General features: G+C 39.3%; 1 protein-coding gene across 1 annotated transcript in view; it reads right to left on the bottom strand.

Annotated features, from left to right (window-relative positions):
* Positions 1–26822, bottom strand: part of LOC132992124 (astrotactin-2-like) — a 307673-nt gene that overhangs the window by 232409 nt on the left and 48442 nt on the right. The window contains exon 2 of the mRNA XM_061061275.1: positions 16662–16849. Within this exon, the coding sequence (XP_060917258.1) occupies positions 16662–16849 (188 nt within the window). The remainder of the gene's footprint in view (positions 1–16661; positions 16850–26822) is intronic.

Genomic DNA, 26822 nt, shown 5'->3' with positions numbered 1-26822 from the left:
CATTTGCGTTCGCACAAAGGAGTTTAGCGTAAGCGGGGGACACAATTGCCCTTGGCTCAAGCTACAATAGCCTGTGGCCTGCATTGTTGTGTTAGCAGGCTAACGTTAGCACACTTTAGTTAGCTCGTAGCTTCACATTGCATATAAATTTACATTGAATGGCCGTGATCTAGGAACGCTTACATGCCACCCAAATAAGCAGAAAGTAAGCTATGCTATCCGTCTTTTCTATAGTCCTTGACCAAAACAGGTTTTATACGCAACAGGAGGAGCATGTCTGCTGTCCATTCAAAAGTGATGTAAACACAGCTCCGACAACAACAACACAGCCGGCGGGACTCGTGCTTCTCACTGACTGTAGAAGGGCATAACTCAGAGATTCATTTTTCAAACATATGAATGCCTGGAAAGGTCACGCACAGTCAAGTGCATTGGATGCCTATACAAATTAACTGTCAGCAAGTAGTGGGTTAAGTAAAATCTAAAGAAGTGAAATATATAAAAATATATAAAATAGATGCAGGTAGGGGGTCTGGGGGGGATACTCCCTCAGATGAAAAGTTTTGTCAATGACAATTTTGCTTTTTGGAGCCTTTTGGGGTTAGATCATGAGAAATGGGGAACCTTGTTTTGATAGCAATAGGACAGTGGAATAGTTAGCCTACTTTGTTAAAAGAGCTACATATGTAACTTACCAAACAGCTTTTGTACAAATATTTTTGAGCATTTTAGCATTAATAGGATACTTACATGACACCATTCAGACCTTAGCTACTCCCGCAGGCTATTGTTAGCATGTTACCGCTTGTAGTTGCATCAGCTGGTGCACGCTCTGTCGCTCTGCTTCACACCCACACATGCACACATACAAATATTCCACATAAAGCCTTACAAGAAAACCAAAAGGACGCCAAAGTTTACACACTCAGTTATAGTTTTATCAATGCATGTAAGTTGAGCAAAGTTGAATGTTCAACAGCCAAAAGTTAACAGCCATAACAAAGAAGGACACAGGGTCACTTGTGCTTAACCACTTAAATAAATTCTGACCCTGAAATTTCAATCCAGCCTGTGACACCTAAAGGCAACAAAAACTGACAGGAGCAGTGGTTTTGACTTGTAGAAGCCATATCTTATGACAAGGAATAAAGTAGTTGCAGCACAAGTTTGTACCACCACATACAATGAAGAAAATGTGGAAGACTGCAGTAGCAAACAAACAACAGATTTGGATATTCTTCAAACAAGTCTTAGTGGTATTATAAAGTGTCTCAAATATGTTACACCTCTCTCTCTGTCTCTACAAAGCATCAATTTTTAGTTAGATGAAGCAAGAGGTGATCATCAAATTGATTGTAAATGGCTTGAAAACATGGGGTAATACTTGAGGTCCCAATGATTTTTATAGTATCAGTCGGATACTATCAGTTCATGTGGAAGTTTGTGCTAAATAATCAAGGTCTTGATATAGAGATAAAGTTATAAATATTATTTCAAGGTGTTTCTTAGCACATTTAGAAAAAAATATATGGGGGAAAATGTGTGAAAATGGTGTTTCTACAAGACGTTGTGATGTAAAGTGGAGTTAACTTTTAGCCTTTTGGGTAAAAATCATTAATCATTCGGCCAGAAACATTTTGGAGATCTGAATGACCTTGACCTCAGCATTTGACCACCAAAATCTGAGCAGGTCATATTTGAGTCCAAGTGGACATTCGTGCCAAAAGTTAACAAATTCCCTCAAGGAGTTTCTGAGATATCACATTTGCAAGAATGGGATGGATGTGCTCCATCCAATGGTAACTTTAATACTTATTCCCTTTAGGTAATGCTAGAGTAGGGATCTCCAACAGGTCTGACGGTGTCTACTCTACGAGCCTTTCCCTTTTAGTTCAATCAAATACGCAGATGACACATAATAAACATGTCTATTAACGCAACCATGTAAACAAGAAGTAGCTGGAAAAAACAATTTTAAATGGCAATTTCTACTTTTTTAAAGTCATTCAGATTAAATAAGATTTGAGACCCCTGTAGTAGAGAGTGAGACGACGGCAGCTATCTATTCCACTCACAGTCACACCAACATACCTCCATCATACACTTTCCTATAGGAAGTACCGGTTTGCATTTTCAAAACTGACAAAATCACAACAGCTTTCCTTGGGAGGGATGTGCGGCCTGCTAAATATGAGTGAATGTTTTTGTGCATACTGAATAACAAATCAGTTCCATGACATGCTGTGCATCTAAAAATGCAGATGGCAAGCAATCAGAGTGCACTGGGTAATCACCAGAGCATACCGAACAGTCACTTCAAGAATGGAAAAACTCATATTGAAATATCATTGACAAAGAGTAATGGTATGTTCTAATTGAGAGGAGGATAAATCTTACATTTGAATAAAGAGTTAATGGAGATATGTACAAATTAATCCATAATACATGACATTATCTGTTCTATTGTAAAGACAAAGAAACAGTAATTTCTCTTCTTCACTCATGTCACAACCAAACCCTGGATTCAAGCCATCACGACAGTGGTAGAGTCCTTGAAACAGCCCACAGCACCTGACCATGTGTTTAGTGTCCTGCTAAAATCTGGACAGAGAACAGCAATGAATGAGAACATGTGGGAACCATGCCAGAAAGCTTCCATTACGAGCTGCTTGTATCATTCTCTCCCCTATGGATACAAGTGAGAGCCAGAGCCAGAGCCAAGCAGAACACATAAAGAACACCTTGACCTTGTGTGCACATATGGTGTCACTCTCTGTTAGAGATAACAGTGAATAGTGGTCCGTAACAAGGCTACTGTCCTCCTTATGGACTAATTAAAGGAAATTAGACTTTATGCACTTGCCCCAAGTGTACAACTGACCTCATATCAATGCTCAGAGGGAGGCAGAAAGGCCTGTACGGACTACTGTAAAACATAAAAAAAAATGTGCAGTGGCTTCATATGAGTGAGAGTTAATTTTTCCCTCTTTAGGGAGGAGTGTGTTCTTGAATGAGGATGCAGCAGACATTTACAGTTATCTCACAACTTACTACAGATTACCGAATGAAAGAGCAGGGACTGCTGATATAAATGGGCTTGCAGGGCTCAGCCCTCTCTCTCTTATTCAATGAGAATGATAAAATAAGTTTTCAGATTACTTACAAGTGATTGCTTTAAAAATTGGTGGAACCAGGACAAGCAACCTGACTTAATAGTTACAAGAAAAACACTTGGGGTATCTCAAAGCCTTTTTTCAACAGCCCAAGCACTGTAGTAATATCTTCTGTTCAGTACTGTAGTGCAAACCAGGGACGCTAGCACGTTAAATATACATCCTGATCCATCTAAATTAATCAGATGACTGAACACCCTTGCGGAGAAAAAGTGCACCAGCCAAAAAAACGCCACTATAATAGGAAACAGCATTCTTGGCAGATTTTCAGAGATTTCCCAGATATGATATAAATGTGTATGGCAATGACAAATCAAAACAAACAATTACTCAAATATCCTGTTGACTGAACTGACATGAAGACATATATCAAGTACTAATGAGAAAACAAAAGGTTTCTTGTTCTGTAATTACATCAACACTATCCCTCACAATGGTATGTCATGGGACTAATGGCTCCTGTTAAGAACAATTAGGAAAAAGGACGGCAAGGCAGGTCATTCACTGAATTGATGGACAGGTGGGGAAGGTGCAACCTAATACATTTGTATCCTATAAAAGCAGTCAACAACCTGTTCTTTTTTATCTGGCGGGCCATTAGAAGAGGCTGAAGCCTAAAACATGGCTTTCAATCTGAAAGTACTTAGTAGATGTTTAGTTGATGAAGAAGATGATGAGGAAGAAGGTATACTTTATCAAGTATTACGTTTTCAAACATGTAGCACACATATTAGCAAGAATTACACACACATGCCACATACCGGAACCTATGGACAAGCACTAATGGAAGATGTCAGAGTGAGGACAGTTTTGGGGTTCAGTGTCATGCTCAAGGGCACCTGGAAAGTTCTCGGGAAGTGAACTGGCACCTATCTTGCAACAAAACCCTTTTCTTACTTTGGTCCTATACTCTCCAGTTCTCAGCTCCAGCCCTTACGAACTGAGCTACTACAACCCAGGACCATTGTTTCAGTGGGGAGCAGTGTATTTTTTGCCAGGCCGAAGTTTAGATGACACAAAGAACAAACCCAGAAATAGGAAATAAATCATGCATGTAAAGTACAAACCAGCTGTGTTCTTTTGACTTATTTGTTCTAGCTGCAAGGTATGTTTGTATAGCCTTTGTAGTATGTGCAAGGTGAAACAGTTCCAGGCACGAGCACAAATAGTCTTTCAAAAAGACCCCTATACCATGCCCTTATGAACATTTATTGAATCCCAATGGATAACAGGGTCGGCCCAATGTGACTGCGTGCTTTCCAAAAGGGAGGGTAATAACTTCAGTTTCTAGGTAAGCTGCTAATGGCAAGTGGAGGTCCTCTGCTTTCCTAGAGAATTGTGAGCTGCTAGGACGGCTAGCAGGACGGCAAGGACGGCTCCTACAGATCCATAGTCATGCTTGAATACATAAATGGCCACTTTAGTGACTCGAATGCCTGGAGAGGTATTATTGGGAGGGATATCTGCTCTCTTTAGCACATGTGGGGCATTGTTATCGAATCCCTTCCTTGACATGCACAGTCCATAATACACACTATGCAACGAGGCAAGAGCAGTGGCAGGAACGAAGACGCAATTGATTCGAAAATGGAAACACACGACCTGCATTCGACACCCTTGGAGATATAATCAGTAGCTTCACAGAGTAATCTTTACAGAGACATCTTAGGGATTCATACAGTTAATGTAAAGTTCAATCACATAATGACTGGATTGTTTGAATGATGCAAAAGATACATTATGCATAGACTACAGCCTTGGAGGTAAATTTGGAGATGAGGCTAATATTGGAACACAATATGCATCTTCTAGGCAGGGTGCTAAGTGAAGAAGACAAGAGATATTTTTAATTCTGCTTGCTGGAACAACACGTCCTTGTAAACAATATTTATCAGTTGTTGTTAATCACTTTTGGCGTTTCTGACATTCTTGTGTTACCCCAAAGTCAAAACAGAAAAGTATTCCAGCAGGTTGTGGGGCATTAGTTGCAGCAGAGAAGGCTACAACGAGTTCATATAGGTTGACTTTCAGAAGACCTTAATTGTCAGAACGGGTGCAGAGAACACTGGGGAACCCCCTTAAGATAATAAATAAGCCCTCTGGACCAAAGGCAAGCGATTCATCAACATGGCAGCATTCACTGGGTTAGAAGAAAAGCTTAAGGGGAGAGCTGAACACCCTGGATATCGTTAGGTTGTCATGGATTTAAATGTTGCTATAATGTAGTGTGAACTTGAGAACATTTCGTGTGCTTCTCTTGGCAGACTCCAGCTGTAAAATATCCAAAGATAGCTACATGTCTGCCAGGCATTGGTGCCATATTGGTAGAAAGCCAATATGCTCAATCTTCCCAGCCAAATACTCGCAACTAATACTTTATTGCAAGTCTTTCAGTGACTGGAGAGACGAAGACTTGGTCAGTGTCTGGAGTGATGAGCGAGGCACGGTGCCACATGGCTTGTTGTTTTCTAAGTGAAATGTGTTAGTCCACAGTTGGCAGCTACAGAGAAAATGACTTCCCTTATGCCCATGAAAGCTGAAATTGAATTACCAATAAAAAAAAATTAAAAAAAATAATGAATTAACTCGTCCTTTTGAATGTATTGTTTTTCATTCCAAATGGTTCCAAGAAAATTTTGTTCTGAATTAATTTAGCAAATTTATTCTGATGGCCACCAAAGCATACTTTCCCTGCTGTCACTCACCGTCTAGTTATATTCTCCCCTTCGGATAAGGAGTCCAATGAAATAACACACATTAGACTCTAATATTAGATATTATACTTCATCATAGCACGAACAATGATAATGATGTTATCCCTAACCCTTGAAGCAGATAATTAAAGGTGTCATATAGGATGCTGCAGCACTCAAGAAAGAAATGGGTTTTGGACGTAAGACACATCACTTTAAGTCTGGGTCACTGGTTAAAGGTACATTTACTTTACTGGGAATTTGGAGTTATGATGCAAAGTGATTGAAAAACTGTAAAATGACCAGGATTCATCCATATTGTATTGGAAATATGGGAAAGGAGTAGAGTTATTTGAATAAGATCTTTCATAAACTGGCATTGTTAAAGTGCCAGTTTATAGTTAAAGTTAAAGCCATTATGCAACCCAAATCCAAGGAAACTTATTACCTACCTCGAGTCTTATTTTCATATATATAAGTATGAATAAAATATTAGACAATACTTTCAAGGTAGATAAAAAAAACATCATGGAAGAAACTGATATTGGGTTTAAATTTGGTGTGTTCATGTTGGATATTTATCACATGAAGAATTATGTGATCAAATGGTAGGACAAGTACAAAAGCTATTTTTCTGTTTACCACCAGTATTGGTTTCAGTTATGAAAGGTCCAAGTAATCACTAACAGCCCTGGTTCTTGTGTGTCCACTGTGGTCGTCTATATTTGGCTACAGGAATTTACTGCCAGCAGTTGATGAACTATTATGGGAGTTTGTATTGACATTCAGTGGGAGGGGGTTTAGCTCAATGATAAAGCATGAGCTTACACTAAAAGCCATCATTTAGCATCATAGCATCATCAATGCATTCCCGCATACACACAATACAATTTGAGGTTCAGTATGCTGCCCAGTGTCAGTTCAACAAAAAAATCGGAGGAGCCGGGGATCAAGCGGCCGATCTTTTGACTAGAGAGCGAACCACTCTACTTCCTAATCCACAGCAGCACACATGGTAAGCTCAAAGAGAGATAATGAATGGAAAGACATCCAATATATGGTGTCTTTTTGAGAATGCTACTCACTTGACATCACAGTGGTCATCTACACTTCAGTGCTGATTACATTTTAGTGGCGAATGAACAAATAACAATATTGAATATGTTTAAATTCAAATTATTCAAACAAAACACATTCATCTTTCAAAATCTAATTTCGGTTGAAGCAGAGAGCACTGGCATTTGCTTTCAGCTGACAATCGTCTTTCTCACAGAGCCCACTTAAATGTAACCGATGTATTTCCCTTCATTAATGTTGGTGAAGCGTTTCACCCATCGGGGTAGATTATCAATGATTCTTTGTGACTTAAAAAAACACAAACCTCTCTTTGTTGTGTTGTTTACTGCTGGGATCATTTCTATTTCTGTGTTCATAAAATTGGTTAAACTATTGCTGAATGTATCAGTGGAGTAACAGAAAATTATAACCCAATGCTTTTGGTACTCTCTTTTTCAATCAAGTTTTTAGCGCCTTTTAAGTCAGAGGCAGTGCCGATTCTAGACTCTGTTGGGGCCCTATGCAAAAACTCACAGGGCGCCCCTCCAACAAGCATTCATCACCATTATGTTATAAATAACCTGACACCAATGCTGACTTTAAGTTACAAACTTAAGTTTCACAGGAACATCGTGGCACTGTCAGATTGGGCTCTCTTAGGAAGGCTTAAGATTTAAGATTAAGATTTACTTTTTTATTGATTTCAGTTTTTACACTCTGTAAGTCTTGAACACACACATGCAGAAACAGGATCCTATGGACATGCGCTAATGGGGGGGGAGGGGGGGGGCAGGGTGACGGGGCAGCCCATGGCAGGCGCTCCTGGGCTGATGGTGGGGAGGGGGTTCGGTGCCTTGCTCAGGGGCGCCTCGGCGGTGCTCAGGGGGTGATCTGGCGCCTCTCCAGCTACCAGACCAACTTCCATGTTTGGTCCGCACCGGGACTTGAGCTGGTGACCCTCCGGTTCCCAACCCAAGTCCCTACAGACTGAGCTACTGCCGCCCCTGCTTCCTACAGTCATTGCAAAATGTGCACATTTTAAGCCCCTGTTATGGTTTAAAGTTTGTTAGCTGTCAGGGGCCCCCTACTAGCCAGGGGCCCCAAGCAGTTAGAAAAAAAAAGAATGAATGTGCATCATGGCTATTATAATCACTCTCTATTATAACCACTCTATTTTATAATTACTCTCTATTGGAATTACTCTCTTTTGTGGTACTTTTGCTTTTTAAAAAATGGCGCATGAGCATAATGGGTTTAAGACTTGACACTTCAAACACATTCATGTGTAGTCGGAGTACCATTTACCAGTTACTCGCTGAGCAGTGATTACCCAAAGAAACTGTATTAATGTCACAGAAGAACCATTAACTTCTTTAGAAAACCACTTTTGTAATCATTCCTAGCTCTTAAGCTTCATGTCAGTCTCTTCAGCCAGCCATTTTTAATTAGTGCTGATTCTGTATCCATGGTACGATCACACACACGTGTAAAATGATAGAATCCGAAAGGTGACTGAAACAATTAAAGCCGGAGCAATTAAAATGCAACTCACATGGACTTTAATGTAATCATTGAAAGTGTCCTCACCCACAGTATAGCATAATGCCTGCCAGTACCAGGGTCTAGTTTAAATTAATTTCTGCAGCCCCCCCCTCTAATTCCATGGGAACCACAATTGCCTCAAACGCCTTGATGACCCATTGCTCTGATGATCATATATCACCGGCGACTTCTTAATTATAAGGACGCCAATTCAAGCGTGTAGGGTGTGCCGTAATCTCCGTGCATATCTATCAGGACTGAGATAAGAATAGTAGTCCCTCCACTTTCTGTGCGCTCAGGAATATTAAATGACCTCAGGCATATGTTCAATTATAAGAACAGAGACTAATTTCAAATTTATGGGTTTTTTCTTTTCTTTTCTTTTGTTGTTGAGACTTTTCTTTGGTGGCTTTCTAACTGGTTTATTCAACCAAATGTCCAAATATTCAATGAAACATGTCTAATTTCCATTTTCCGTTGTCCTACAGACACCCAGCTCTGGGGGAATAGATGATTATGTTCCATAACGTGGCATATGAAAGGCTCTGAACTGCCAGCCTTTATTGCATCTCATTTTGGTAAAATACTACCTGTCCTCCCAGTGAACTCAAACATGCCATTCCTTTGAAAAACCCTCCCTAGTGAAATGCCCACTATGACTGATCGTGGTTGCTCCTGAACTCAATGTTCAGATTCCTCCCCGCACTAAATCATCCCGGTGCTGATGAGAGTCAAACGCAATTACATCACACCTTATTATTTCCATATAATGTATTTAAATACATACACATTTTTATTTATGTATGTATCTCTGTCTATTCTTTACTCTGCCTGATTTGAGAAGGATGGCATTTCGCTCCCATCTCATCTGAGAGTATATTATGGAAGTGACAACAAATTGAATTCCAAAAAAAAAAAAAAAAAAAAAAAAACCTTCTCCATTGCAACATGCATTGTGGATCATGGAGGGTTTCCGGTGTAGAGGTTGCATTGAGTGGAGGAAATTGCTTTTTCTCAGCGATCTGTCTTGGCAGTGGGATGGGGGATTTTGTTTAACGGCTGCTTCAGTACATCTCTGAGGTCTGATCAAACCCACTGCTATGACTTCTTTTCTGGAGGCGAACTGTCTTGTGTTAGATGTTAATAATTCCATGAATCACAGTTTTTTTTTTTCCTCTCATTTTCTTTCCACAGCGCCGCATAAGTTCTATCTGAAATTGTTTAAATTCTATCAATCATCTTTTGCCTATGATATTGTTAACAGATGTATTACTGTGTAGCTATAGCTGTAGGTGTGTGCATATGTGTGTGTGTGTGTGTGTACGCGTGCCTAGGATTCAAATTTCCTGTAAGACGTTCCTCTGACGCCACCAATTTGATGAAGAAAAAATTATTTCAAAACTAAATATCACATATCAACAGAGTGTCACTGAAGTTAGACAATGATGGAGAGCACTGAACTGCAATGAAGTACATCACTGACACTGATATAAGGAATAGTACCCCACCAATGATTTACAATCGCAGTTTGGCTCCTGATAGAACATAACTCAAGTGGTACAAATCAAAAAGAGCAGAGGGAAGACTTAAAGCAGTTTGACAGAAAGCCAACCCATACAAATAAATAAAACCTTGCTAAATTTGTCATTTGCTTAGGCGGAGGTTTTGTTGACAAAATTAAAAGCCAACACCTTCCGATAAACAAACGTGTTCTCAGGGATTGGTGAGGGTTGGCATGGGCCCCTCCTGAATTCTGATTGGACACCCCAGTTGCCAACCCATAAAATATGATTGGTTATCCGCCCAATCAGAGGCAGAGCAAAAGTTCAAGTTACAGGGCCTTGTTGTGTCAGACTGCTGGTAGCTTTGTGGCATTTAGAGTAGGGATGTTCCTAGGCGAACAACTCAAATTAAATCCAGACTGGTCTACAAGTCTAAAGGTAAGAAAATACTCAGAAAACATTCACATCAAGGTAGTTAGAGCATTAGCAGTGACTATTAACCTGAGCTATATCGCTGATCCCTGATTATAGGTCGACTGCAGCTTTACAGCTAACACAACTTTTGACATGTATTCAGTTGTCAACTAGTATTTTATAGTATATACTAATTTTAAAGTACCCCATTTTCTCTTGATGGTCAAGCTTACTGTAACTTCTGGATATACATCATCTTTTTGAGTTCTTAAAGATCTAAGGCATAAGTCAGTGGATGTCAGTGCCCAAGTTGGAGTCCCCCAATCTAAAAACTCTAGACACACCCCTGCAGATAAAAAAGCGATGCTGAATATATGTTGTAAATCTAAGATTATAGCCTGCTTGACCAAACCTAAGTCAATGAAGAGAGGCTTAATTGTCCATAGTTTGATTGGTGGGGGAAGTTGCAGAAAAAAAAAATATATAACTTCCACCCCCTTACATGCTAAAGCATTGTCTGGCTATATGTGTAGTGCTCCAAGGACACAGATTCTCCTCTTATGTAAAGGCTGGCCTTGTGGGTAGGGAATCCGAGTGGCGTATCATTGGATGCTTTTGTTACAGGTGAGTCTCTTCTGTGTGGGAGTTACAGAAAATTATGAGGACGTACAATGTACTGAGTGAACTAAGAACAATACTACGCAATGTTACCAAAAGATCTAAGAACCATTCTTCATTTGCTTACAAGTTAGCAAGTATTTAAAGAAAGTTTAAGAGAATTTTGTATTAATCTTCTTTGTTCCAACTGGTAGTAATGTTTTTGTGAATATTTTATCAGCCCTGAGTTTTAAACTCTAATCCAATCCTAAAACATTTAGAAATCAAATGAATATCACAACCTTGCCAGGACTACTAATGGTTTAAACCAAAGACTAATGGTCGATTGAAAAATCAGTTGTTGGGGTCAGCCTTTTCTGAAATGCTTCAAAACTTAGTACAGTAATCAGTTAACTTTGGAAGCATGGCTGCCATCACAAACCAGTATATGGTTATTTATAGAAAACTACAGTTAAGGTGTGGAGTTTTCTTTTTTCACAGATTATGACTAAACTTGACAACATACAGGTAAGAGCACTTTGGATATCTTTAATACAAGACTCATGTTAACGCAAATGCACACCATAGCAATGTCTTTAGTGAATAGAATGATTAACAATGCCTTAATTACAGTTACACAGAGTCAAATGTTTTTGGAGGCATGCACATAGAACTGTACACTATGCAAACCTGTGCAATGTATCTATGGCATCAAATTAAACACTGCCTTTATAAGACTAATGGCATGCCATTAAATACAGCTTAACAATGAAGGCGTACTGTAAAATATGATTTACTCTAAAATATGATTTCTTGTTAACATTCATAATCCAACAAATAAACAGCATATGACAGGCAGTAAGTGTCTCTGCTAATGTGAACTAATGCAACAACCCACACTACTTTGATTCTTTATTTTATTCTCTTTTGAAGGCTGGTAATGGGGGAGTTGTGTTAGTCATAGTCGTTTTTGAAAAACTCACTCACCAGACGACATAAGAGTAGATGTGTCGTGAAAGTGTGTTGAAAAGGGATCATCACTGTGTTGAGCTTTTAGATGCAAGCTATAACTGAATATCTTATCTCTTATGAAGATTTTTTCTTCTGTGAAGTCTGTCTAAATTTAGGCTTCAGTACTATTATAGTGTCATGTTAAGTAAAACCAGGATGCAGTCTGGAATAAATTTGGGTCAAAAGCAGAGAGCATGTAATGTATTCATACGAAGTGTGAATTATTTTTATGTCCTTGAAAGCTATTTGAAAATAATATAACCTATGACCAAGGTTTTGGAGGAAAAGCAAAGCCTTCAAAATAAATTAAAAGAAGCTTTATTTTGAAGGCTTTGCTTTAAGCCAGTGATTATACAAGTACAAGGACAGGGGAGCACCATGAAGTGTGAAATACACTCCCCTTTTGGTAGTGAACATGTTTTTAGTAACAGAATATAAATGTATTTTAGGGCCAGTATACACTGTATTAATTCTTTTAAAGCTTCTGTGAGGAACTTTCAGTTTGTGTTGATTTTGGCGCCCCCTGTGGACACAGCTGTAGTCTCTTGATTTTGTACTGTACATGTGAAGTAAAATTTTCTAACAAAAATTCCAATCATGCTTTCTTTTAAAGTCAAATGTAAGTAATATATAAGCATGACATGAAAAAAAACAGGCTATTTCTGCACTCTGCCACCTACCCCGTGGCAGAGGTTTCAGGAATGAAAAATGACTATATAGAAATAATTAATCTTGACACAGATGGTCCTGTTTGTATTTGTTGGTCATTTAGAGGCTTCTGTATTAATTTCAGTCTGTTTGATTACCACCTAAAAACTCCTCACAGAAGCTTTAATTGTGTCAACAACCACTGTAACACCAAATCTATGGGAAATGTTTGATGATGCAAGCCTTGACAGAAAGCATGTTTTATTAAATAGGCACTTCAGTGACCATGACGGAGGGAAATATAAAATGAAACTTGCATGAATGTTTGAACAAATGCTTGTACAATAATAAAAATAAATATTCTTGTGTTGTAAAAGACAACTGGTTGGTAGCGCGAGTTGTTGAATAAAATCTGTTTGCTATGTCAGTCAATTGTCATTTAAAACCTTTGTTAAAACAGACACCTGTCTCTGTGTGCAATTCTCAAGCGACACACAGACAGAGACAAGTGTCGTGGAAGGACAGAAAAAAGGCGACAGAGTTGGGCAAAATTATTGCAGGAGTGAGTGAGAGAGTGAGAAACTGACAGCTCAATGCCAGAAGAATAGAGTGCTCACACTTCAGTCTGGGCCAGAAGTGACAGCATTAGACATTGTAATGTTCACTGAAAGCGTCAGGAGACACCTCGAGGCCTTAAGGCCAAACCACCTCACCTTCTGTCCTCTCCGGCCTGCCTCAATGTGCGTTTCTTTCCTTTTTCAAATGCATTTTGTCTATTTTTAAACCGACGCTGACAAACAAGATTGGAAAAAGACAACCACTGACTAACACAAGTATATTTTTTCTCAACGTTTTTAGTTCCTTAGATTTGTGAATGTTATGTTTAAGCACTTACAAACCCAACAAACCGTGTCAGGAACTTCCTATTCATTTTGAAGTTTCAGTTTCAATGGGGCGTCATTGGCTGAAGGCAGACGGCCCAGGTTAAGGCCCAACATGTGGCTCCTTTCCCGGGTGTCATTCCCCACTCTTTCTCGCCCTGGATTCCTGTCCTGTCTCTCCAGTGGAGGCACAAAAAACCCCAAAAGTCTTTGAGCTGTGTCAAATACAAGCACAGGTCGATATGCCAACCAATCAGAATTTTACACCGAACACAAACGTTTTGCTTGAACTTCATTGTAGCTAACACTTATGGATCCTATCCAGTATTTAACCAGTCAGCCCCATATTCAAAGAGTTCAAGATATCTTTCCAAATTACACTGCAAAAAAAACATATAAATACCAAAAATAATTCCTATTGATTGAAAATAAATAACACACCACTACTGCTGCTTTTTGTTTTAGCTGTTCTGTCTCTGTAAACTACTTTTTTTGTCACTGATAGAAATTGTATTTGGTACCTTTTTAACACCTTGTCCAGGGACTATGAGTGAAGAAAAAAGACTTTCGACAGATGATAGCATTGTTTTTTTGTTTTTGAAATACTTTGCACTGCATTTTCTCAAATAATCTAAACCCACCAAAACCATTAAAATAACATGAACTGCTGTCCTGTTTGTTTAATACTGACGCTATAGCAGGTTGAGAATGAGGCACAAAAACAGCTATCTTGGTGTTTACAGACATGATGCATGATGGTGCATAATTAACTGGTTTGATTGCATGGAAACATGTCTGAATCAGAAGAGGACTGGCACCTCTTCTTGAGAAAATACAAAACAAAAAATATTAAACACAAGGTTTCAGATTCTCATTCGCAGGCTAGTCGCCTGAGCTCTTTTGGAATTTTAGGGTCCATCAGCTAAATGACCCAAAACAGTGAAACTGCAGACCTTCACATTTCCACAATGTCATGAGCCAGTGTACAAGTTCCCAATTCCTTTATAAAAGGTGAAAATAAAACTGTGATGTTTTGAAATATAACAGATGGTGCCACCAAGTAAAGTAAGATAAAAAAGAGACATGAATCAGTCCTTCTTCTGTAAAAGTTTGTCCTACTCTGGGCTTCATCGTCCATCCTGGAATGGGCAACATTTTACTCACAGACAGATAACCACATTCACATGGTCATTTTAGAGTTGCGAGTCAATTGAGCGCAGCATGGGAATGGACTGCCAACAAAAGAAGAAGTTCCAAGAAATTAAAATGTAGGGAACAAAATGTACAAGGTGATAGATGAGACCTTCAAATGGAAATATTAAAAAACTTTTGCAGGGAACACTATTTTAGATTTTTAGAAGATGTTTTCTGGACGGCTGGGGCTGAGTTGGTAGAGTCATCGATGTGTGAATGGGTGTGAAAGGGTAGATGTGACCTGCAGTGTAAAAGCGCTTTGAGTAGTCAGAAGACTAGCAAAGCGCTAAACAAGCTCAAGTCCATTTACCATTTATATTCAATCAATCTTGTATCTGATGATGTCGTTTGCTTAACTAGGTTATTAAGAGTCATCAAAAATAATTTCAGTCAATTTCATGACCAGTGGAAAAAAACTCCTCACAGGAGCTTTAAAAGACGCTGAAATGTACCGAGGCCAGAATGAAGGTGTCTATTTTTTGTGCTATTCTTAGCCTGGTCTTCCTTTAGAAAGACATCTCTACTCCCAAAGGGACAAACCTGGTTAAATGCAGGTTAAAAAAAATGTCAAGTTGTCAAACCTGGGATCTCCGACTGTAATGTCAATTTAACACAACATTTGACATACGAACCAAATGGGAGCCATATTTATTCCCAATGTTTATGTCACTTTTAACAGTGTAGTCAGAGCAGTGTTATGCACACGCCTTCAGATAAGTGTCACCAGCAGTGTTCTGAGGGTGATGGAGGGTGAGATGGAGCTGTGAGCAGGAGCGGTGGAGAGGTTGTCAAGAGAACGTGGAGGTGGAAGAGAGCGACAGAGAGGGCGCACGGAGGAGAAGAAGAAGGAGGGGGGTCTCGGCAGAAATAACGAAGGTGGTGGGATGTGAAAGGAGAGGTGAGTTTGAAAAAGTCAACAACAGAAGAGTAAGTGCGAAAAAAAAGAGAAAAAAAACAAGAATTGAAGCCTGAAAAAGTTAGAATTTTAAAAGTAGGTGAAGGTGAGGTGAAGAAAAGTAAGAAGTGCGTGGGGAGGAGGGAGCTGTAGAAACACACAGCCAGGGGTTTCACAACCTGATACCAAGAGGAGATGACACACTTCAAAAATATCTCTGATGGTGAGATGACGGTGCTAAACGCAAACAGAGACCTGTTGATTGTCAGTTCAATCAAATATGGAAGATATAAGGGGTTCAAATCTTTGATACTTGAGGCGTTTTTGATACCAAACATCTTTCAACAATATAATCTTGGTGATTTTAATGATTTATTTGAATGAAATCGATTAGATTGCTGTTGATCAATAGCAATCTGTCTTGACAGTTATGACCTTCTGTGAACAAAAGCCCAAGAGTGCAAAAAAGACGATGATATTGAAGCAAAATATCTGCGAGGGACTGTGAAATGTTAACCAACTGTCTCCGTCAGAATATAAAACTGCTCTACAAGCCAGCAGGCCGTTGTACAAATGTCTTATAATTAACTGACCGCTGTAACAAGCCATGCCTCCTTCTTCAATAAATCTTTTTGAATGATGTCCATATTTGTGAGAACAAATGTCACAAGGCACTAACTGGCACTACATAATGGAAATAGTAAAAAAGCTGGAGGAGCTGTTTTGACTAGCGCAGCAGTTTATGGCTGACTGGTGTGTTAGCCGTACAGTTTCCTACATCACTAAAGATTGGTGGATGACATTTGTGGTGCCATTTTCCTGGTGTGATTTCACTTAAAGCTTGACTTGACATTATATGACAACCATCAAAAAGGAAGATATTTCCCTTTAGAGACTAAAATGTCCACACTTTCCAACTGCCCTTTTTTTATGTGTTGAAAGTTATGATATGCTGTGAAAATGACTTGCAGAAAAAAGGCCATTCTTTCAGCAACCAGCAGTAGTGTGTGCACATTTAATCAGATATCTCTCTGGCTTGAGAGTTCAGTACTTACCATGACAGAGATGTGCAGCAGATGCATGTGTTCGTGTAGGACGTGAGCAGGCTCTCGGGCTGTGGGCTGTGTTGTCTGAGGCAGAAGCTCAGACTCAGTCATGGACACGTGGAAGAACAGCGTCCCATTCTCCAACCACTGCTGTTTCCAGTGAACCTGAGAAATATCCTCTCCCGTACCAGACATCTCTGCAGAGACCAAAAGGAAAGAAAAAAGAACAAAACATGTATGAGAATCTATTTTTGATTAAAATGAAGGAACTGACATTTAAAACTTGGAAATGCCATAGATGATAACAATAACTTAACTCAGATTCACTCTGCAGGGGTTCTGCTTATCTTTATTCAATTTCACATTAACACCGTGTCCTAACAGCATGCAATCGTCATCACCTTCCCTAGTCAGCACCAAAATAAATAGTGGGTTAAACTAATCATTGACATTAACTAATCATTCTTATACAGTATGTTGGCTTTCGATGCGGTTCCAATGTTATGCTCAAACTGCAACACAGACACTTGTCATAAGCAGCGGCTGTAGACAGGCTGTAGCTCCGGTTAATGAGCCTGCTCTCCCTGCTCTACTACCCGGATGTTAACAAGCACAATGGACGGAAGGGATCCCTAATCAACAGAAAGTGTGTCATTCAAATGTATTGAAGTATCAAAAATGTAGAAAAACCAAGTGTGATGCTTGCGGTATTTAAATATTATATCTATCTATTTACGAAAGAGTTTTCCGTTTCAAGATTTCAAGGCCCAACAGGGGATGTCCCACAGTTTAGTGCTATGAAAACAGAAGGGAGACGAAACAGAGACCTTGCGGGACACCATAAACACTGCTTAAAAGACAGTAAAACAACTGGGTATCTATATTGATATAGGATGAAGGTCGTCACTGATATATGAACGTTTTTCAATATGCTGTGCTATCTGGATGGGGAAAAGGGCTTTAAAAGCAACTATGACAGACGAAGGTCACCATGATTCCTTTTTTTGGTCAAAATCTGAACTATGGTTGAGTTTTAGATTGTAACAGAGGCTCAAATGTAACTTTTTGGTGTGAATTAGTATTCTAGTGTAGTTCAATCTGACATCAACGCTGTGCTGCAACTAGAAACCCTGAACTCCTGAATAGCTGGACAGACTTCTTAGGCTGTCAAAATTTGATGCATTTGTGCAGTTGGCTCGGAGGGATTACTGTCAAGCCAATGCATTGCTTAACTGCTTTGATGAAATCTTCATAATGACAACTTTTGCACTGACGGTATTAGTCGGAGATTTGTCTAATTTCAAAATTAATAAGTGGCAAGCCTCACAAATGTTTCAGCCATCACAATCAATACTGCACTTCAATTATAGGCAAAATTAGTCATGGATTGGAAAGACTTACTCCCGCTAATATCCATTTGTTTACACTCCTCTTTTTGTCGGCCAAGAAATACAAACAGAACTCTACACGAATGGAAAATAATGCATTTATCAAGCTCGATTAAATCCATGTGTCCGAAGCAGTTGTAGAATTGCTGTTTCACCATTCAATGTCCCCTTCTTATCTGCATAAATCGTTATACATTTTCTACCAATATAAACCATTAGCCTCAGGCTAGTGCAGGCATTAAGTATCAAACATCAAAGGGAAGATGAAAACAGAAAAAAAAACTCAAGAAAAAGCAAAAATGCTTTGGAGAAAAAAAGAAAAGGAAAACCAGACCCAATTGCAATATATTTTCGGGAATGAAAAGAGGAGATGAAAAAAGAGCAGAGGGATCACTGCTTTATCTCGATATGGATCATGGCACAAGAATCTAATGCTATCAAGTGGGAGTGGTTGTTCAGTAGAGGAGTACTAAGAAGCCTCAGGGAGCCTCAGATTGTGAGCCTTGATACAGTATTTGTCATGAGGCTGGGTGACAAGGGCATAGACATGTGCTGACATCTCCTATCAGCGGCAGGTAGCAAATGACAAATGGCTTTTGCTGCAGCTGGTTATTAACCCACTGACTTTGGGTCAGAGGACTTGGATGGCAGGGGAGGGTTATGTGAGCTATGCTCAATAGTGCCACGGCCCCTCCAGTGCAGGGAGAGAGAATGGAGAACAGACAGCTGCTAGGAAATTGGCAGATCTCATTAAATGAGGTTCCTAGACCTGATATCATTAAGCTACAGATTGTGAGCAAATGACATTAGGCAACCTGGAATAATAAAAGTCACTCTATACAATAAATAATAGGGATGTGCATGTTTAGTCCACTGAAAAGTTTAATGTCATCACCCTTGCTAGTTGGCACCAGAAATTCAGAGTTAAAAGTCAGTTAAATTAATTATTATTTTTACATGTTGCAACGCAGTAACCCACCACTAGCCTTGGCTGTAGCCATAGATTGGCTGTAGCTCCAGTTAATAGGTCTGCTCTCCTCGCTCTACTACGTGGCTGTAAACAAGCAAAGTGAACAGCCAGCATGATTTGGCAGTATTTTGATCTAGAAAACTGAGCTAAAAATATATGTAGGCTTTGTCAGGTTGAACTGGAATATCAACCAGAGCACTGTGTCAACACATTCAGAACAAGTTTTCTTACCTCTAGACAAGTCTGTTAGTTTGAGTTAAAATGTCCATTTAATGACTACAAAAAAAGTTGTCATGCATCATCCCTGCTTCAACTAGGTATAAAGTAAAAGCTTTTCTCTTATTGATCAGATAGACTGATTGACTTTCATGGCCATCTTAGGTCAATGCATTTTATGTCAACAGCCATGCATTAAACAACATTTCCGTTATAGAGAAAAATGACCAACATAAAGTCCAGTTCATTGTTGCAGTTTCATTTTACTTTTGTCTTGCAAAAAATAAAAATGTTGAAAGAATTCCATTTACCCTTAATAAAAAAAAAGATGTTTTACAATCTTTACCATCCTTTTCTTTTTCTTTATAATTATATCCTGAAATTACTTAGCGTCAAGAAAAGAAACATTATCTCTCGTCCTACAGACGTCCTCCCCTCTGAAAACACACTTCCTTTTGGCGATAGTCGGTGTTCTTTACTTTTGCTGACTACAGCTTATGATAAAATTCTGTAGGGTGTGAAATTTCTTAAATGCCATAACTGCTGGCTATTCAACTCTTTATGTTTAATCCGCTGGGCCGAAGACACACTGCTTGACCTTTCAACCTTGACAAGAGATAGCTTTGTCTGCCGGGTCGACAGTAAGATGCTTTCTGCCATCTGTCACGCCTTTCTACAGAGTTTATCAGGACCCTGTCATATTTACCTGGGTCGTTTGCTCACATGCTTGATATGCATTTCATGTGGCTTTAAATAACTCCCACTTATGCACAACAATGACACTTAGTTTGATCCAAATTACAAGAGACATTCATGTACAATAACTGCAAAGCACCAGTCTTTCAGTAATAGAAGCAATCACATACAGGATGGATGGACGGTAATAGAGTTTCTAGGGCTGTTACCTACCTTTGTGCAATTGTTATGTAGATGAGGAAGCGCAGTAAGCATGCTATTTAAAGACAAAAAGGTTTGTGTGTGTGAGTGTGAGTGTGTGTGTCCGTCCTTGTCTTTTGTGCTATGAAGCTTGTCATTGGGCGCCTAGCCAGACATTACTGGAATATAGGTGTATGGCCTCAAGGTCTGCTTGTAATTCATTAGGAGGGACATTATTAATGTGTATATGTGCATGACTGTGTGTGTATGTGTCTACTGTATGTGTGTGTAGTTACAGCCAATGTGCTTCTAGCAAGGATGTCAGCAAAACAGCGTCTCTATAACTAAGTCCAAGGACAACCCAAAGGAAGGGAGCCATTGTGAAGATTTCATAGACCCGGGGGAAAAAGAAACTTGTCTCCATTAACTGGAAGGATCACAAAGAAATGGTGACACATGTGCAAGGCTTGGATCCTTACAGGGTAGAACAGCTCATTTGAAGTGCTTGTGTTTTTCTTCTGGGTTATCACAACTGTGGCCATAAAGCTCCAGGAGGAGGCAGACAGAACGACATAATGGTTGTCACATTATTCAAAACTGCTTCACACATTTTCTCTTGAATCGAAAAGGGGCCTTGCATTGTTAAAACCACTGTATTGAAAAAAAGAAAGTCAAGATAATTGCTGACCATTTTTCAAAGAATCACAACACGTATACCTGTACTGTTTATCTAAAGACTTTTTACGTTTGTTGAAAAAGTCCGAATGGGGCCACCAATGAATCATTGACAAGATAACACTCGTTCATTCATGCAATCAAACCACTGATTTTTAACAGAAAATGGGCCAAGCCTCTGGTTTCAAAACACAAGTCAATGAATGCCTTATAGCAGCAGCAGGAGACTCCACTTGTTGGAAAAAGAAATTCAGATTTCTGGTTTGAAACCAGGGGAGAAAATACGCTACTTCTCAGTTGACTCATTACTGCCATAAACATTTCCCTAATGAGTTTATTGTGCCAATTACTATTTTATTAAGTCTTCTTCAATACTGCATGACCTTTATTTCCCAAATAATGGTCCCATCTGAAGGAAAACTGATGACAAAGTATGGTTTGCTTTAGTGTGTGGTTTCCTTTGATTGAAATATTGCCACCACGGGGAACTGTTAACCACTGTCCCCTTCCTTCATAGCATATTTGACTCTAAAAACAAATGACAAGATATCAAACTGACCAAATGGAGAAATGTTGTGTTCAATCAGTACGTTTACATGGACAGTTGTGTTGAGCTACGGTTAGAGCTTGATGAAGGACATTTAATTAGATTACTGTCCTTGTCCTTGTCCCAGTATACATGCACCAAGCAAGCAGCGATTCCTTCACTGAATATGTAAGAATCTTCTACGGTAGGTGGTGACATGCCCCATTCCAGCTGATCCAGTGGACCTTCTTCCCGTGGACCTTGCTAACAGGTTAGAAAACGGCAAAGAGGGTCAACAGCTAATCATTGCTCGCCGTTCTGTTTACTCTTGTAATTTTAAGAGAGGTCTGTTTGTATAATCGCATAGTTTAAAAAAGCTGGTCTATTGTTTGTATCTGGGCAAAGTGCACTGATTCAACTGAAAATACTCTGGAGCTTCTTGACCCTTGATTCAGCTCATGACATTAGTGGGTGGGCCTTTCATTTTTCAGTATTTACTGAATGAGGTTTTTTTTGTTTTTTTTTAAAGAGCCATGATCACTCAAACAACAAATATCAAAACCTTGATTTAGTCCTCCGCTTTTAAAAAAAAGTTTGCACAACCATTGGATAAGAGACATTGAAAGCTTGGCCCAAATCCTCGATAAAGCCTCTTTTACTCTTTGCTAAGTCCTATCTGGAGGTGCTTAAGATATAAGTGAAATCTCAATGTCAGCGGAACTCTTATTACAAAAGCCGGTGATCATGTAAGTGCTCACTCTGCGCCTTACTCTGTTTTTCTTCATCCCCTTTCTTTTAATCTCTCTCTCTCTCTGCTTCAGTTAAGATCTTTAATCTTTTCTTTTCATCATTTGCAAGGTTTGGGTAGAGCTTGCTGGGAGATCAAACCGTAGTTTTCATATCCTTTACATTCTGCCTGTAGCAACAGGGTTCTCCACTTAGTCTGGTTCTCGCAGAGTCGGATATCTGGTGAGATGAGGTTGCCCACAACCACTGAGTAATAACAAAAAAAAGCCTTGGAGCCACTGCTCAGCGGAGACAAGCTAACCATACACACTTGAGTCCGAAATTCAGACAGAGTGCCATTAAGGTACTGTCTCCTGAAAAAAAAAAAAAAGAGTTGAAGTCTTTAAGTCCCTAGATGTCGTTTCAGTGAATATAATCAGCTGCAAGGGGACAGTGGATTTTATGGATAAAGCATAACAAAATGCTGAATTTTCAAAACCTGCTTAGCCACCCCTCTGAGAGCTAAAAGACAGTCAGTTTAGTAGATGTAAACTGGTTGCTCAAATAAAAAATAAAAACAGACTGTACAGAGGTTAAGATACTAGCCTTCAAATAAAGACCTTATCAAGCTTTACCCACCTGGAAACTTAAAACATATTCTGTAAACAGTTTAATAGTCCAATTAGTCTGGGTTAGTAGTTCCTCATACTAAGCACCAGGGAAAGCCCTGGCTACAATAGATCCATACAGTATAGGAACAGGAATGAATGAACACATTGAAACATAGCTGACGGCAATCCGGTACAGCAGAATCACAAATGTCACCTCACGACAAACTGCTTGACCAGATATGAACAATGAAAATAATCCATTAAGACAATGACAGCACTAATGATTATTTCACTTTGATATGGCATTATCATTCTGAAACTCTACTGGGACTCATTTTAATATGTCTTAAAATGTCTCTTGAGCTCATAGAGTCTAAATCTTATTAAGTGGCAATGTATCATTTCCAAAATGTATTGCCTGAATACAATCATTTTAATTCTCACTGCTTTTATTTCCAGTCACAGAGATTGTAGTCTGTGTTTGCATTAGGGATGGGACAAATATCCATCCAGCAATGTATGCCAACCTCATTTTATTGTAATATTTTCGTTGTCGTGGGAAAAGTACTGTGGACGTGTTGTATTGTATGGAGTCATATCGTGTTGTATCATATTGTGTCTTCTCATGTCATTTCGTATTGTAATGTATTGTTCGATGTTGTATCGTCTTGTGTCATGTTGTAATGTATCATAGCAAGTTACTCCCTAGTTTGGGAAGGGCATTTGAAATTCTGTTTAAATTAGAGGTGGAGTAAAATTGAGATTGCTGCCCACACTGTATCTACCACTCAATCTTCCAATCTGATTTTTTCAAGAGAAAATATATTCAACATCATGACTACCAATTATTGCACAGCCAGGCTGTTGATAATGTTAATCACTCTCAATGGCTATGACCAGTGCCCCCGACAGTCTGACAGACAGCTGACAAATTTCTGTCACAGAGTATACCAACCAGGAGCTCACATATGTATGCACATACATTTAGTCTTCTGCTCGCCCACACACAGCGACACATGTTCCCACAACGTTGGCATTCATCAGTTTAAAGGTGATCAGAGCGGCACCGAGTCAGTGATTGTTCAAGCGCGACAGCTTCATGACAGTTTGTCAGCTCGGCAACAAGCCCGTGTCATCAACATTTACAATGATGTAAGCTGGCACCCTAAAGGCATTTTGCTTCCTGTCGTTACATACGTGGCAGAATAACGTGATCCTCTTCCACTGACTTGCGTTCTCATTGCTCAGGCTGCCTACAGTATGGATGCCCTGTGACAACACAATAGGGAGATGAATATTCAATAATTCATGTATGAGAATAAGGATCATTTCATTGGTTTCAATGTCTGGTCTAAAATGAAAGCAAGGGAAAAGGGGGGGGTATGTAAAATAGAAAGAGATGCACTTGAGGAAAAAAGACAGGAAAAGGAAAGAGGATTTATAAGTCTGACACTCATCAAAAGTGTTCAAGAATATTTGCATTCCTCCTAGACATTTAAAATCTGCCTGTCAGCCGTTACAATGGCACATTTTACATGTTTTCACTTTTCAACCTCCGTTGGCTGTCGACAGGAAGTGTTCGTCTGCAGCAAAGCGACCACATTGGAAAAAAAAAATCTATGCTTGATTAACTACTTAATGATCTGGACGTCATCGCCTCCCATTTCCGAAATGCTAATTGTGTCATTAGCATTCAACAATGACCCGATAGCACCTATGGAATATTTAGGAAAATAAAGGATGAGCTACGAACGGCAGGAAGGGTTCTCCTTTCCAATTTATTTTACCTATGCAACTAAATGCCACCTTAATGTCTCATCATTAACGCTAATGAAAAGCTGGCATTTGCATACAGGCCAATGGAAATGAACAGTTCAATGCATCAAGACTTTTGCTCTCTCAGGAATGTCAAAACCATATACAGGCCTGACATAGTATATGTGTGTGTTTCTGTCAATATTATTAGTCCTGGATTTACATGAATTTATGTACCATTTTTTCCATCATCAATTTTCCATTAAAGGTTCATGAAGGAATGAAAGGGAACCCAACATTTTAGCTAAATGTTGTGAGAATTTGGCGATGTACAGCATTGACAGTCTAATTTAATTGTCATTGTTACAGCCTGGATGAACAAACAACAACAAATTTGGAGGTTGTTTTTTTTTTTTTACAAAATCAAATTCATGGCTTGGATGAGTTCACTAACAGACGGACGCATTGGAGATATTTTTAAATGTGTCTAGATTAATTCAAAGTTTGGATGAGATAGCATTTTCAATATGGCGGCTGCCATCGACGTCACAGAGACTACGTCCATGTTTTGTAAAGTCTCTGATCCAAAATTGTACCTGAACAAACTACAAAAGATGTGATTTATTGGGGACTACAACTTAAATGTCTTTCCATGCACACAATGAATTTAGCTGTTTTAGTATTGTGTTCAGTTGAAATATGATTTCCAATTTAGAACAGCTAAAAATACCCAAAAGTCAGTGCATGCCAGAGAGAGAGATTTTGGGTTATGTGTCACTTTTAGTCTTTTACATCTCACCATTGTAACATCGGGTGTTCGTAATTAATTTGAACAATATTACCAACAACAGCTGTTTATCCACTGTGATAGGTCACCAGTGCCAAGCATTGATAATAATCCCCTTTAATCCCCTTCTAAATACATTGGTGTCCAGCGTCACAATCGTATATCTGATAGCAGTAGTAAATCACAGATTCTTCAGATTCTCTGTGGTCCATTCTCTGACATTAATAAAGGGTTCCAATGTGTTTCATATCTGGTTTTTAAAAGTGTAAAACTAAATACTTGGTATCAATCTAAAGTAGTTTTAAGCTCTGATGTTTTATTACTGCTAAATGTAACATCCAGCATTTGGAACATTTTAGTCTACAAATGAACAAAGAAAAGGGCTGTCAGAAAACCCCTTATTCACTCTGCCTTTAAAGTACTGCACACTGCTGTCACAATACTCCCCATCTCAATCAGCATTGTGGTTTCCAATTCCGTTGACTCACCACCTGTTTCTCTTGATGAACTGTTTTTCACCTCATTTTCCTGTACGCTTCTCATTGCAGTAGTCCCTTTATACACCGGATATTTTTCAAGTTGAAACATATAAGGAGCACTTATGCCACCACTGATAACTTAACCAGCCGCTGAATTACAGCAGTCCATAAATGAATTGCATTTGTTCTAGGAAACAGATTTATTATTCTTATTTATTCTGTTGTGATACAATACGACTGATAAAATCACACTTCCCTGTTATCTCATTCTGCCTCTACATTAGTCACTGACAGACTGTCCTAAAGGTATTTACAGAAATGGAAAACAGCCGTTCTTGTTAACATCATTGGAGATGAATGTGAAAAGATTTGACACGGTGACAAAAAACTGTGTCCTGTGAGATCTTAGCGGGTTTCTCTGAAGGATCTCCTGCTAACTAAAAGCCCAGCCTGTGCCACTCAGGCCTTATCGCCACGTCCACACCCACGCTAGCTCCTACTGCGCTCAATCACAGCGGCAGCTGGTAGACGGCGCACTGACCACCTCCTACTGAAATCCAATCATTTTCTTTTTCAGAGACACAGCCGGTGAACCTCACAGCATGGAGGAAAAGGTGACTTATGACTTCAGAACACACCAAGGCGTGGCTGTAACAGTATTAGACAGTCAAAGAGAGTGTCTTAAAGAAAGCAGATATTTCATCCCGTTTTCCACCAAATAAACATTACAGAGGTTAAGTGAAAGTCACAGCCTCATGATGCATCGTACTTTTTACAGAAAAAAATGATGCCCACAAGCACTGCCTGACATCATTCTTCATATTTTCAACACCAAAGTAAAAGAAAAACACACACAAAAGCAACGGTTCTGTAGTGGGACTAAGGGACCATTGGGACCAGTGACAATGTTGGGACGGTGCAAATAGAATAAATAAATAGCTGCATGCCATTGGTCCCACTGTGGCACAGTGGGGTCTGGATTATCTCTCATTAGCAGTGAATACATTGTGTCCTGTGTGACATTGTTCTTGTGTCCGTTTTTGCTCGTGTGTGTGGGTCAACCACAATTTACTCGCGCACACACACACACACACACATGCCTATGTACTGTTTATGTGTGTATATCTATGCCTATAATTTTGCTGAAGGTCAAATCATCCT

This window comes from Labrus mixtus, chromosome 17, assembly GCF_963584025.1.
Source record: "Labrus mixtus chromosome 17, fLabMix1.1, whole genome shotgun sequence".
Classification (NCBI taxonomy): domain Eukaryota; kingdom Metazoa; phylum Chordata; class Actinopteri; order Labriformes; family Labridae; genus Labrus; species Labrus mixtus.
This window is presented reverse-complemented; position numbering and strand designations above follow the sequence as displayed.